Source organism: Mobula hypostoma, chromosome 8 (assembly GCF_963921235.1).
Source record: "Mobula hypostoma chromosome 8, sMobHyp1.1, whole genome shotgun sequence".
In the NCBI taxonomy this organism is placed as follows: Eukaryota; Metazoa; Chordata; class Chondrichthyes; order Myliobatiformes; family Myliobatidae; genus Mobula; species Mobula hypostoma.
Genome location: NC_086104.1, coordinates 98,335,808 through 98,349,462, shown reverse-complemented (window position 1 = coordinate 98,349,462; position 13,655 = coordinate 98,335,808). Strand labels below are relative to the sequence as shown.

The following is a 13,655-nucleotide window of genomic DNA, read 5'->3' as shown; positions in this document are numbered from 1 at the left end:
GGTTGCTCCCTTTTCAGTTAAATTCCAAAAAAAGACTGAGGCAAATCATTTGTTTTGCTTTGAAAAACAAAAATAGCATTAATTGAAAAAAAACTGCATTTACTTAAATTGGATGTGAGATCTCATTAAACCTATGGAATGTTGAAAGACCTAGAGTGGACATGGAGGAGGTGGAGTCTATGAACACAGGGCGCAGACTCAGAATAGAGGGACGTCCCTTTAGAAAGGAGATGAGGAGGAATTTCTTTAGCCAGACAGTGGTGAATATGTGGAATTCATGGACACATTCAGCTGTGGTGGCCAAGTTATTTATCTATATTTAAAGCAGAGATTGACAAGTTCTTGATTTGTAAGGGACTCAAAGGTTACAAGACGAAGGCAGGAGAATGGGGTTGAGAGGGATAATATGGAATGGTGGAGCAGACTCGATGGGACGAATAGCCTAATTCTGGTCCAATGCCTTATGGTCTTACGTGAAAGATCCAGAACTGGCTTGCCCACAGAAGGCAAAGAGTGGTTGTAGACGGGTCATATTCTGTATGGAGGTCGGTGACCAGTGGTGTGCCTCAGGGATCTGTTCTGGGACCCCTACTCTTTGTGACTTTTATAAATGACCTGGATGAGGAAATGGAGGGATGAGTTAGTAAATTTGCTGATGACACAAAGGTTGGGGGTGTTGTGGATATTGTGGAGCGCTGTCAGAGGTTACAGCGGGATATGGATGCTGAAATGGATGCAAAACTGGGCTGAGAAGTGGCAGATGGAGTTCAACCCAGATAAGTGTGAGGTAGTTCATTTTAGTAGGTCAAATATGATGGCAGAAAACAGCATTAATGGCAAGACTCTTGGCAGTGTGGAGGATCAGAGCGATTTTGGGGTCCAAGTCCATAGGACACTCAAAGCTGCTGCACAGGTTGACTCTGTGGTTGAGAATGCATACGGAGCATGCATTCATCAATTATGGGATTGAGTTTAAGAGCAAAGAGGTAATATTGCAGCAATATAGGACCCTGGTCAGACCCAACTTGGAGTACTGTGCTCAGTTCTGGTCACCTCACTCCAGGAAGGATGTGGAAACTATTGAAAGGGTGCAGAGGAGATTTACAAGGATGTTGCCTGGATTGGGGAGCATGCCTTATGAGAATAGGTTGAGTGAACTCTGCCTTTTCTCCTTGGAGTGATGGAGGATGAGAGGTGACCTGACAGAGGTGTATAAGATAATGAGAGGCATTAATCGTGTGGATAGTCAGAGGCTTTTTCCCAGGGCTGAAATGGCTAGCATGAGAGGGCATAGTTTTAAGGTGCTTGGAAGTAGGTACAGAGGAGATGTCAGCGGTAAGTTTTTTTTTTATACGCAGAGAGTGGTGAGTGCGTGGAATGGATTGCCAGCGGCGGTGGTGGAGGCGGAAACGGTAGGGTCATTTAAGAGACTCCTGGATGGCTACATGGAGCTTAGAAAAATAGAGGGCTATGGGTAACCCTAGATAGTTCTAAGGTAGGGACATGTTCAGCACAGCTTTGTGGGCCGAAAGGCCTGTATTGTGCTGTAGGTTTTCTATGTTTCTATGTAAAAGTAATGTTTTATTATTTATTTTAAGCATTTTAAGTGTTTTCAACTATTCCTGAGTATCTTAAATCAGAGTCACTTGTAGTCAGTGTTATGGGCCTCCAAACAGCACACGCTCTCAGAGTGCTGTCAGCATGGTTCACGGATAGTTTCTGCTGCACTTAACAAACTGACTTACAGCGTGATTTCTCTCACTGCAGATCCAGGGGGCACACTGGGATCCTCAGCGCCGTAAAAGGCAAGTGTGACCGTGAAGCACAAAAGGTAAAATACAATTCTGCTGCTGATAATAATTACTTAACAACCAAAGCTTCCAGAGATTTTTTTTAAAAATCACTTTCAAATACATTAGAAACCAGTTGCAGCTTGCCCAGTGCAGCAAGGATGTCTCACAGTCACATCTCACATTCCTCTTGTATAAATCTAGACAGCAAGTGGCAGTGGGCTATTCGAGCCTGCAGAGTCAACCTGAACCCAAGTTAACTCGGTGCACATGAAAGAACAATCCTAAAACTGTTTATCTCTATTCAACTGCTGTGCAATATACAGTATACTGCAATCGGTAGTGCAGCTTATTTCCTTAAACATTTACACAAGAATCGAGCTACAGTTTAGAATCCCAGATAGCATCTTTTGCAACTGTGTGTAGTTTTGTTTTAAAAACGTAGTGTTAAACAATTTACAAAATGGTCTTTTTATGATCCATCAATAAATCCAACTGTAGGTCAGGCCTGCTACAGCGTCCAAACTCTGAATGACTTCACTAAACATTGTGAGGAATAGACTTGAGGCAAAGGACAAAGTAATTATTTTTAAATATTTTGCTTTAATTTAATGTTTATTAATACTTGGGCTTCCAGCTTAAGAAAACAGTACAGGTCCTTCAGACCACAATGTTGTGCTGACCTTTTCACCTACTCTAAGATCAATCTTGTCCTTCAATCCTACATCGCCCTCCAATTATCTGTCATCCATGTGCCTTTTTAAAGAGTTTCTTAAATGTCCGTGACGTACCTGCCTCTACACCACCCCTGGCAGGGTGTTTCATGTACCCACCACTCTCCGTACATCTGACATCCGTAATTTGGTCAGTTGTTCTTCTATTTAATTGTAATAGTTTTTAAACGTCCCTGAACACTAAAACCAGAAAGGGTGAGGAGGGATGGGGCAGTAATGGCTGTGCGAGAGTCTGGGGAGCAGATTATTTCATTGTATCACAGGAGACCTGCTCTCATTCAATCTCTAACTTAGTCATGAATGCCTGGGGCCAGTAATGGCACCCATGATATGCAGATGTGGGAGGAAACCAGAGTACCTGGAGAAAATCTACACATTTCCACAGGGAGGATGTACAGAGACTCCTTACTGGGACTGAACTCTGAACTTTGAAAAACCCTGAGCTGTAATAGCATCACGCTAACTGCTCCACTCCCATGGCGCCACCATAATGCCTAGATTAGAAAGCATATCTAATGAGAATAGCTTGAGCGAGCTTGGGCTTCTCTCTTTAGAGCAAAGGAGAATGAAAGGCGACTTGATAGAGGTGTACAAGGTGATAAGAAGCATAGATTGAGTGAATAGCCAAATACTTTTTTCCCCAGGGTGGGAATAGCTAATACAAAGGCACATAATTTTAAGGTGTTGGGGGGGGGAGACAGAAGGTGTAGGGGGGACGTCAGGGGTAGGTTCTATTCTACAAAGAGAATGTTTGGTGTGTGGAATCCCCTGGCAGGGATGATTGTAGAGGCAGATACATTAGGGACATTTAAGAAACTTTTAGATAGACAAATGCATGAAAGAAAAGTGGAGGGCTATGCAGGAGAGAAGAGTTAGATTGACCTTAAGAGTAGCTTAAGAGGTCGGTACAACATCGTGGGCTGAAGGGCCTGTACTGTGCTGTGCTATGTTTAATGTACCCCACACACCAATGACACCAAATTCTGCCAGCTTTAGGTTGGTTTCAACGCCTTTTCTCCCTAGCCTTGAATCTTTTCTATACAAAGACTGTCACATCTGGAACTCCCCTATCCCCATGCTATATTGTACCAAGCCTCTTTCAAATATTATTCCCATCCATGCTGACGTGAAGCTTCCTATTGCTCAGGATGGTGAATTTTCAAACAATCCCTGTAAATCTCCATTGCTTTTTCCCCATTGCTATACTGCATTCTAGAATCTACCTGAATCACTGGATCTAGAATCTGGAGTCACAAGGCCTCTTCAGACCTTCCAAGTGTTTCAATTATTAGGTCCAGCTTTCAGTGGAAGGGAGGAGAGAAAAAATGCAGATAAATCACACAACACCAGAAGAGAAAGCTTAATGAGCAATCTATTGATCTGAATTTTGGGTTCAATGTGTTGCACAAAGAGAGAAAAGGGTACTCAGGAAAAGCAACCATGGTCAGGAGAAATTAAATGAGTTCAAGTTTTGGATGTAGTATGGACCTGTCGATTACAGCCCATCTAACCAAGAACAGTGCAGTAAACCTTGCTGCTGCCAAGCTGAAATCAGTTAACTCAAGCATTTTGTTAATCTAAAAAGATATCTCCTTACAAATATATATTTGCAAACAGCAAATATGGCAAATGGTAATGTACCATTTCAGATTAAATGGGATTCAACCGCAAGTAGAGGAGTTAAAAATCAAAATGGTAAATAAAACAAAAGGGTGTGGATTAAGGAAGACCCCCCCTCTAACCACAATGCCAGTGCATGCATAGGTTAGTCTCTGCATGCAAGAATTTCGTAAATATTAAGACCCCCCACTAAGAATCCAAGCTCAAACTCTGAAATATAAATTGTTATCAAACAGAAAAATGAAACAGCTGTGCACTTGAAAAGATCCAAAATGATTTTTTCATTTACATTGTGTACCCAGAATGCTCACAGAAATGAATGTGAATTTTTTTCACATACAGTATATATTTGGATACAGCCTGTTCATTTTTGAAAACTCTAACCAGATGCTGAGCACATGCTTCACAATTCAGATGGGAACACGACACCCAGAAGAAACAACCATTCACGACTTACCCACAATGATGATAAGCAGAAATGCAATTAGAATCAGGGACGATCCACTGATGATCATATTGGCAACTAGCTTAAACAAAGGAAAGAGCAATAACCCAGACCAGAACAGCCAGTTTATAAGGACCCAGAGTCGTTTTGGTGGGACAATTGCCGTGCCGGGGTAAGTGCCGTTTTTGTAGTATTCCTCTTGCAGAAGATCCTGAGAAGAAGCAAGGTGGTACACTTTAGTGAAGAATGAATCCCATGCAAAATTCCATACACTTCTGCACTGCACCCAAGTTAGTTTCTGGTCACTTCTGTTACACAATGCAGAGTTAATATCTGCTGTGCTAGAACTTGCCCACTGTACAGAAACCTAGTTACGTTTATTTACTATGTCTGCTTCAGTTCCAAGGTGTACAACATAATAGTATACTATTTCGTAAGACTATAAGACGTAGGAGCAGAATTCAGCCATTCGGCCCATTAAGTCTGTTCCACCATTCCTTCATGGCTTACTTATTATCCCTATTCTCCTGCTTCCTCCTCCTAACCTCTGACCCCCCTACCTATCAACCTCCACATTAAATATACCCAATGACTTGGCCTCCACAGCTATCTGTGGTGATAAATTTCACATATTCACTACCCTCTGGCTAAAGAAATTCATCCTCATCCCTGTTATGAAGGGACATTCTTTTATTCTGAGTGTGCCCTCTGTCCTAAACTTAACCACTATAGGAAACATCATCTCCACGTCCATTCTATCCGGGCCTCCCAATATTCGCTAGGTTTCAATGAGACACATCCCGCCATTCTTCTAAACTCCATCAAGAACAGGCCCAGAACCATCAGATGCTACACATACGTTAACCCTTTCAATCCCAGAATAATTCTCCTGAACCTCTTCTGGATCCTCTACAATCCAGGCACATCTTTTCTTAGATAAGCAGCCCAAGACTGCTCACAATGCTCCCAGTGCGGCCTGGCCAAAGCTTTATAAAGCCTCAGCATTACATTCTAGCTTTTAGGTTCTAGTCTTCTCAAAATCAATGCTAACACTCCTTTCGCCTACTTTACCACCTACTCAACCTTCAAGTTAATCTTCAGGGAATCATGCACAAGGACTCCTAAGTCCTTTTGCACCTCCAATTTTTGAATTATCCTCCCCTCCCCCATTTAGAAAATAGTCTTTATGACCCCTCCATTAAGTTTGAAAAAACTTGGAGGCCATTCATTCAGCATTTTCACTTGATGTAATTTGATCATTTCCAAACTTGTTTTATCTCTCTGTACTGTTGTTGGAGGGGAATGGAGTCGTCGACGCTGAGGTTTTCTTCTTTTCCATTTTTAAGTTGTTAGTTTTGCCCAAGTCTTTAAGTTTAGTTGATCAATTCTGTTTTCCTTTGGGGATGGGGTTTTTTTTTTGGTTTTGTTTTTTTTTCTTTTTCATGATTCTTTTTTCAGTTTTTTTTTATTTGTATTATCCGTTGTCAGTTCTACATGATTGGGAGCTTTGTTAACTTAACACTATTTGATTTTACAATTACTTTTCCTAAGTGTAACAATATTTCTCCTACTATTTGTATTATTGCTATGTTTTGTTTCTATACTTCGAAATTAATAAAAAGATTGAAAAAAGAAAATAGTCTACGCCGTTATTCCTTCTACCAAAGTGCATGGCCGTACATTTCCCAACACTATATTCCACCTGCCAATTTTTAGCCATTCTCCCAATCTGTCCAAGTCTTTCTGCGGACTCTCTGCTTCCTCAATACTACCTGCCCCTCGGGTTATGGGGAGAACTCAGGAGGTAACAAATCAACCAAATTGGAATGGTAGAGCAGACTTGACGGGCCAAATGGCCTAATTCTGATCCTATGTCTTATGGTCCTGTGGACATATTACAATATTCTCCGAACTCCTACACACGGTGACTAGAAGCCATTAAAGAGCTCTTACTAATTTAAAGGAAGCCTCAATGCTGCAACATCATGTGCATAGAGATTCAGAATAAACATTGGGACTTTAACCTTTAAAGGTCTAAATAGAGTCAGTGAACCAAAGATACATCATGAAAAGAAATTACAATTGATTTGCCAGCCTCAGAATCTGCTTTATTAACACTGACCTGTATGACATTAAACTGGCTGTTTTGTAGCTGCAGTACAGTGCAAAGACATTAAATATTCCCATAACTTACACAATAAGTGCAAATAATGAGGTAGCATTCATGAACTGTTGAGAAATCTGATGGTGGGGAAGTTGCAGTGTTCTCATTACTCCAATCCCTCCTATCGACTGCTACTAGAAAAAGTCACACTGAATGTGCCATAAGCAGGGTTTACATTCATCACCCAAGGCTCAGTGTCCCAACCCATCAAGAACAGGACACCAACCTGTGATATGTGCAGAACGTCATAGAATTGGCATTACCCTGAAGCCAAATGCAATTCAGCACTACTTGTAGTTTCTTAAATTGTTCAAAACAAAAGAGCGCAACTGAATTTGTAATTATATACTCAGTGGTCACTTTATTTGGTACACCTGCTCATTAATGCAAGTAACTAATCAGCCAATCATGTGGCAGCAATTCAATGCATAAAAACATGCAGACATCGTTGTTGTTGGGACCAAACATCAGAAAGGGGAAGAAATGTGATCTCACTGACTTTGACTGTGGAATGATTGTTGGTGCCAGATGAGGTGGTTTGAGTATCTCAGAAACTGCTGACCTTCTGGGAATTTTCACACACAACAATCTCCAGAGTTTACAGAGAATGGTGCAAAAGAAAAAAAAATCTAGTGAGGTGCAGTTCTGTGGGTGAAAACGCCTTGTTAATGAGAGAGGGCAGAAGACATTGTTCAGACTGGTTCAAGCTGACAGAAAGGCGACAATAACTCAAATAACCATGCGTTCCTTCAGTGATGTGCAGAAGAGCATCTCGGAACATACAACATGTTGAGCCTCCAAGTGGATGGGCTACAGCAGCAGAAGATCACATAAAACAAAAGGCTACTCCTGTGTCTAATAAAATGGCCACTGAGTGCATACACGCATGGAATTGTTTCAGACTTCTTTAGAACTGGTATGAACAAACTAAACAAAATAAATTCGTCATCACTGAACATATCTTAGTCACCATGAGATAGCCTTGCCTTTTCTTGGTACAGTTTATGGAGCCAGTTGGCACATTCCTTTTCATCTTCAGGAATCTCTTCTAATGGGATCCGTCTGCAAATCCAAATTAAATGTCAGAAATTTTAAAACATATTAAACATGTTTTCTACATAAATCTAAAATGCAATGCTGATAGAAAATACTACTTTTCAAATGCAAAAAGAAAACTCTAATTCTGGGATCTTCAATGAAGTCGAAAAGAAGAATGACCTTAGATCATCACTTTGTGACTTCAGGGTGTCTCACAGTGATTTAAATACACAAGTACCTCTTAGTCCATACAATTCGAATATGGGAAATATTTGACAAAAACAAGGACCCACAAACAGTTAAATGATAATTAACAGATAATCTGTTCCATTAGTTAATTAAGGGATAAATACTGATTAGGACACTAGTAACAATTCTGTGTGTTCTGTGCTCCTAAACATTCACCTGGTTGTCACAAACCCTCTGTTTAACATCTTATCTAACAAACCCCTCACAGCTTTCTCAGATCACATCTTCTCAAGCAGTTGTGATCTCCATTTATCACTCAGTCACTCAAGTGATCATAATCTGCCACAAGCCTTTATTTTCTCCTGATCTCCTCCAAGCCACAACCTTCTCTGTACAATCCCTTCTACCACCTTGTGATCTCACCTACTGATTCACGGTCAGTACAGATCAGTGGAAGCATCTTCTCCTTGCTCACCAGCAACACAGGCGCACCTCAGTGATGCACGTTTAGCCCACCGCTCTCTCTACACTCATCACTGTATGGGTAAGCAAAGCACAAACACCATCTGTATAAATTTGCAGATGACACCAGTGCTGTTGGCAAAATCTCAGAAGGTAGTGAGGTGATGTCAAGGAATGAGATAGATCAGCTGGTCAAGTGGTATTGCAACACCTTCACAAGACCAAGCCCAAAAAATTGATTGTGAAAGGGGAATCTGGGAGAACACATCCCAGTCATCATTTAAAGTCACAAGTATATTTATTATCTATAAAATACAAAAGAGTTCAGGTATATTCAGTTCAGAGTTCAGTGTTCATTAAAAGCATGATCAGCCATGATCACAGTGAATGGCAGTGCTGGCTCAAAGGGCTGAATGGCCTACTCCTGCGTCTATTGTCTAAAAGCAGGACACCCTGATTCAAAATAACTGAAAACAGCAACAAGTATAGGAGTGACCAGAAACACATCATCACGCAAGTCTAATTCACAATCCCACATCGATTAAATCTCTCAAAGCCTCACGGAACCCTCTCAGAGACAGCAAAGCAACAGATTGTTCAATTAGCCCAGAAACACACTGGCAAAATGTAGATCACAGGCACTGAAACAGTAGGTCATAGGCTCCAATAGTAGCAGAACTTAGCAGAATAGGAGCATGCCTTATGAGAATAGGTTGAGTAAACTAGGCCTTTTCTCCTTGGAGTGACGACGGATGAGAGGTGACTTGATAGGGGTGTACAAGATAATGATTGGCATTGATCGTGTAGATAGTCAGAGGCTTTTCCCCAGGGCTGAAGTGGCTAGCACGAGAGGGCATAGTTTTAATGTGCTTGGAAGTAGATACAGAGATGTCAGGGGTAAGTTTTTATTTACGCAGAGAGTGGTGAGTGCATGGAATGGGCCGCCAGCGATGGTGGTGGAGGCAGAAACGGTAGGGTCTTTTAAGAGACTCCTGCATGGCTACATGAGGCTCAGAAAAATAGAGGGCTATGGGTAAAGCCTAGGTAGTTCTAAGGTAGGGACATGTTCGGCACAGCTTTGTGGGCCGAAGGGCCTGTATTGTGCTGTATGTTTTCTATGTTTCTGTTTCTAACCACATTTGAAAAAAAAACAACACACACAAAATTCTGGAGGAAGAAAAAAAGACAGCATAAAAGAAGTGGAGAAAAAGTAGTTTCATGAACTGCCTGCAGGTCGTTGCCCTTGGTTGCGTTGTTTGCGGGCGCCATCTTCTTCAGACGTTCAGAGGTAGACAGTGGTAGAAAGAGTGAGCAGATGCAAGTTCCAGGCTATTAAAACATATCGGAAGATCCGACCTTGGGGAAAATGTGTTGATGTAATCATGAACAAGGCACGCTAGTGGCTCTGCTACATTAGAAGTTTGAGGAGATTTGGTCTGCTGAAGACTCTTGCAAATTTATGTAGATGCACGATAGAGAGCATTCCGATTGGTTGCATCACAACTCCACTGTACAAGATTACAAGATGCTGCAGAGAGTTGTAGACAGCCAGCAAAAATCACAGTCACAATCATCCCCACCACTGATAACATCCTCAAGGGGCAGTGCCTCAAGAAGGCGGCATCTGTGACTAAGGACCCTCACCATCCCCAACATATCCTCTTCTCCTTACTACTATCAGGAAGAAGCTACAGGAGCCTTTCAGACTCACACTCAATGATTCAGGAACAGCTTCTTCCCCTTCGACATCAGATTTCTGAACTACTCAATCACGGAGGGCGGACCTTAGGATAATGGCGCCTAACGGCAACTCCTTTGCTTGCACCTTCGGAAACAGCTCTATTTCTATCTTTAATATCCCTTTTTCTCCTTTACCATTCTTTTGAAGACCCTGACCTGGAATTACCCACTGACTTCTGTCCTTTGCGGAAATGGGACCCACTTTCAGGGCCTCACGACCAGCCGCTTTTCGATATGCCAAGGACATGGCCTAGAAGACTAGCATGCCCTCGGGGTGCTAGATTTTTCGTGGCTCTGGAGGCGGGCAGATTCAAGACCGGTGCCACCACCTGATCTGTCATGGAAGTACACGGAAGATTGAAAGCAGTGAGCTGGCTGCTGGCTGTGTGCCCAGAGACCTGAGTTCTTTGAGCACAGAGCTCGGAAAAAGCGACGCAGCAGACTTCTAACACCATAAATCGGCGAGTTGGTTTGTTATGTCTCCCCTCTCACTGTGAAATGGCAATATCTCTTTTTCCCTTATTAGGGAAAGAAAGCGCCTATGGTATGTTGAGGTAACTGTTGAACGAGTAGTCTTTGGGGTACTGCAAGTCTGTGTCTTTACTGATGCTTTGCTGCACGCTTGAGTGCTCAGTGAGGGGTGCAGACGCTTTTTTTGCTGGTGGGGGGGTCATCGCTTTGCTGCTGCTTGCGCGTGGGGGGGCTGGAGGGGCTTTGGGGTTCTAACATTTAACTGTCATTCATTCTTTGGGGCGTTCCTCTGCTTTCATGGATGTTTGCAAAGAAAAAGAATTTCAGGACCTATATTGTCTACATTTCTCTGGCATTAAATGTACCTTTTGAACACTACCTACCACATTATTGCTTTTCCTTTGCACTGTTTATTTTGTAGTTTATAGTAATTTCATATCTTTGCAATGTATTGCTGCCCCAAAGCAACAAATTTCATGACATGTAAGATGCTGATTATACACCCATCTCTGATTTGACATACCAAGGACTCAACTCCTTCCCAGATCTCTTCAGGTAAAATTTGTTCTACTTCTCCAGTCTTCCAAATTGCTCCTGTTATCATCAATCTCTCCGTCACTAAAACTCCCACCTTCCTCTACAGTCTTGTGGTACACAGCCACTTGTCTGACAACCAATTAGTCTGAAGATGAATGGATGATATAGGGGAATTGTTTTCAAAAATGCTGTTAAATTCTTTACTGTGACCCACACCTCTCCCCATCCGCTCTCCCAAAACTCCTACATTAAATTGGCCATGCACACACACACACACACACACCCCTACCCACAAACTGGCATCTTACCGAACGTAGAGATCTGCATGGTACTTTTTCCCATGCAAAGTTCCCAGTAAAGTTGGATTTTCACCATTTCTGAAATTGAGTGTAGCATCATACACAGCTGGGACTAGGAAAAATAACACCAGATGAAAATAGTTTACATTGATTTTATAACCATGAAACAATTCAATCAACATTAACCAAAAAAAAAACCTTGGTAACAGGTTAAGCTCAAAATCTTATGCCTGATGCATTTCACTTCAAGTTTATCATCGCGCTGAGACATACAAAGTTATAAATGCCGTTCTGTTGTTTGTTTGGGGGCTTTCATATTACATTGATTTGTTAGGATATGACTTCACAGTTTTCAGCAAGGTAAACGTGAAGGTGAAAACATTGTGAAATTAACTGCAGTCACGTAAGAGTAACAAGAATTAGAGCAATGATGACAGAGGCATAGGAAACAGCTTGAATTTCATTTCTGCATGGACTAGTTCACACTCCTGAGCGGAGAGTTTACTGTCAGTAAAGAAAGAACTTGGATTTATTTAACATCTTTAACGTTCCTTTAGAACATCCCCCAGTGCTTTACTATGAATGACATAGCTTTATAATATCATGAGTACAATGTAGGAAATGCAAACATTAGACTAATATAACAATCAGGTCATCAGTTTTAGTAATGCTGAGCAAGGCTGTGTCAAGGGCATGTTCTAGCCAGACACCGGGCTCCCCTACTATTTTCCAAAAGTGACCCCCAGGACACAGAGCATCAGTTTAGGGCAAAGACTGAACGATCACAAGGACTTGAGGTGGTCCGTCCCCATTTCTCAAGTTCTGTTGGGAAACAGGAACTGCTGGATACAAAAATTTGCGACCCGTCTGTTTTACCTTCTACCATCTTGGTAGCTGCATGATAAAACTATAAACAATATCTGCAAGTAAATTTAACCAAAATGACACATCTAAACACAAAATTTTTTAATGCCCCTTGCGAACCGGCAGATATTTTAAGCACCTCAACCATTCTTATTAGAAAACCTGATACCTCACCTACACCCCTCAGACACTGAACAGTGAATGCAAAGCCTTTTGTTCGAGGGAGGAGATGGTACTTCAGCTTGGGCAAACCTTTGGCTTCTGCCACCTGCATGCTAATCTGATGTTTTTTCTCTGTAAAGCGTGTTCCTTCACAGTGAATCAGAAACTGCAAGTCAGAGAAGATAACAGAACTGGTAAGGGATAATAATAAGAGTCAGTAAGAAACAAAAATTAACAATAACCATAAACACTTTCAATTCCATATGAGAACTATTACCATTTTACTGCAACAAGTGACTCAGAATCAGATATTGCATTCTTGACTTGTTGCAAGTAAACACTTACGAAGTTACAGGATCCAGTTGACCCATTTTTACAAACTGTTTTGTGCAATGTCTACTTAGAGGGCACATAATCATCGTCCCCAATTAGCAATGAAGGATCAGTACCAATTATTAATTGCTGTGATTAAATTGTGATATTTAGAGAAAACGGTAGTGTGAATCACATGAGCTACAACTTCCACTAGCCATAAGACCATGAGATAGGAGAGGAGAGGTCATTCGGCCCATTGTGAATGTGCCAGCATTCCACCATGGCTTATTTATTATCCCTCTCAACCCCATTCTCCAGCCTTCACCTGTGATCTTTGACATCCTTACTAATCAAGAACCTATAAACCCCCACTTTAAATATACCCAATGACTTAGCCTTCACAACTATCTGTGGCAATGAATTCCACAGATTCACCACCCTCTGGCTAAATCAGAAATCCATCCTCACCTTTGTTCTAAAGGGACACCCTTCTATTCTGAGGCTATTCCCTCTGGTCTTAGGATCCCACATTATAGGAAACATCTTCTCCACATCCACTCCATCTAGGCCCTTCAATACTCCAAAAGTTTAGGAGATTAACTCTGTTAATTGATGTCATGTTTCATTATACTTCAGATGGTAGGGGATTGTGGTCTAGTGATCATTAAAGAGGTTATATTGCCTGCTTTCAAATGCAATTAGTCTCAGAATACTTTTTATGACAGATTGTTTCAGGAGTCCGGTGTACCCAAACAACTAGAAGTAAATGCGACAAGTTGATTGACAAGTTGTGGCATAATAGTTGACCTTCCCAGGGGCAGCAAC

At 41.6% G+C, this 13,655-nt stretch overlaps 1 protein-coding gene across 3 annotated transcripts in view; it reads right to left on the bottom strand.

Annotated features, from left to right (window-relative positions):
* LOC134350762 (1-acyl-sn-glycerol-3-phosphate acyltransferase delta-like) overlaps nucleotides 1-13,655 on the bottom strand; it is a 134,425-nt gene that overhangs the window by 22,355 nt on the left and 98,415 nt on the right. For all 3 annotated transcript variants that reach the window (XM_063056419.1, XM_063056420.1, XM_063056421.1), the window contains exons 5-8: nucleotides 12,528-12,681; nucleotides 11,499-11,601; nucleotides 7,740-7,815; nucleotides 4,602-4,800 (exon numbers count right to left, since the gene is read on the bottom strand). In XM_063056419.1, the coding sequence (XP_062912489.1) occupies nucleotides 4,602-4,800; nucleotides 7,740-7,815; nucleotides 11,499-11,601; nucleotides 12,528-12,681 (532 nt within the window). The remainder of the gene's footprint in view (nucleotides 1-4,601; nucleotides 4,801-7,739; nucleotides 7,816-11,498; nucleotides 11,602-12,527; nucleotides 12,682-13,655) is intronic.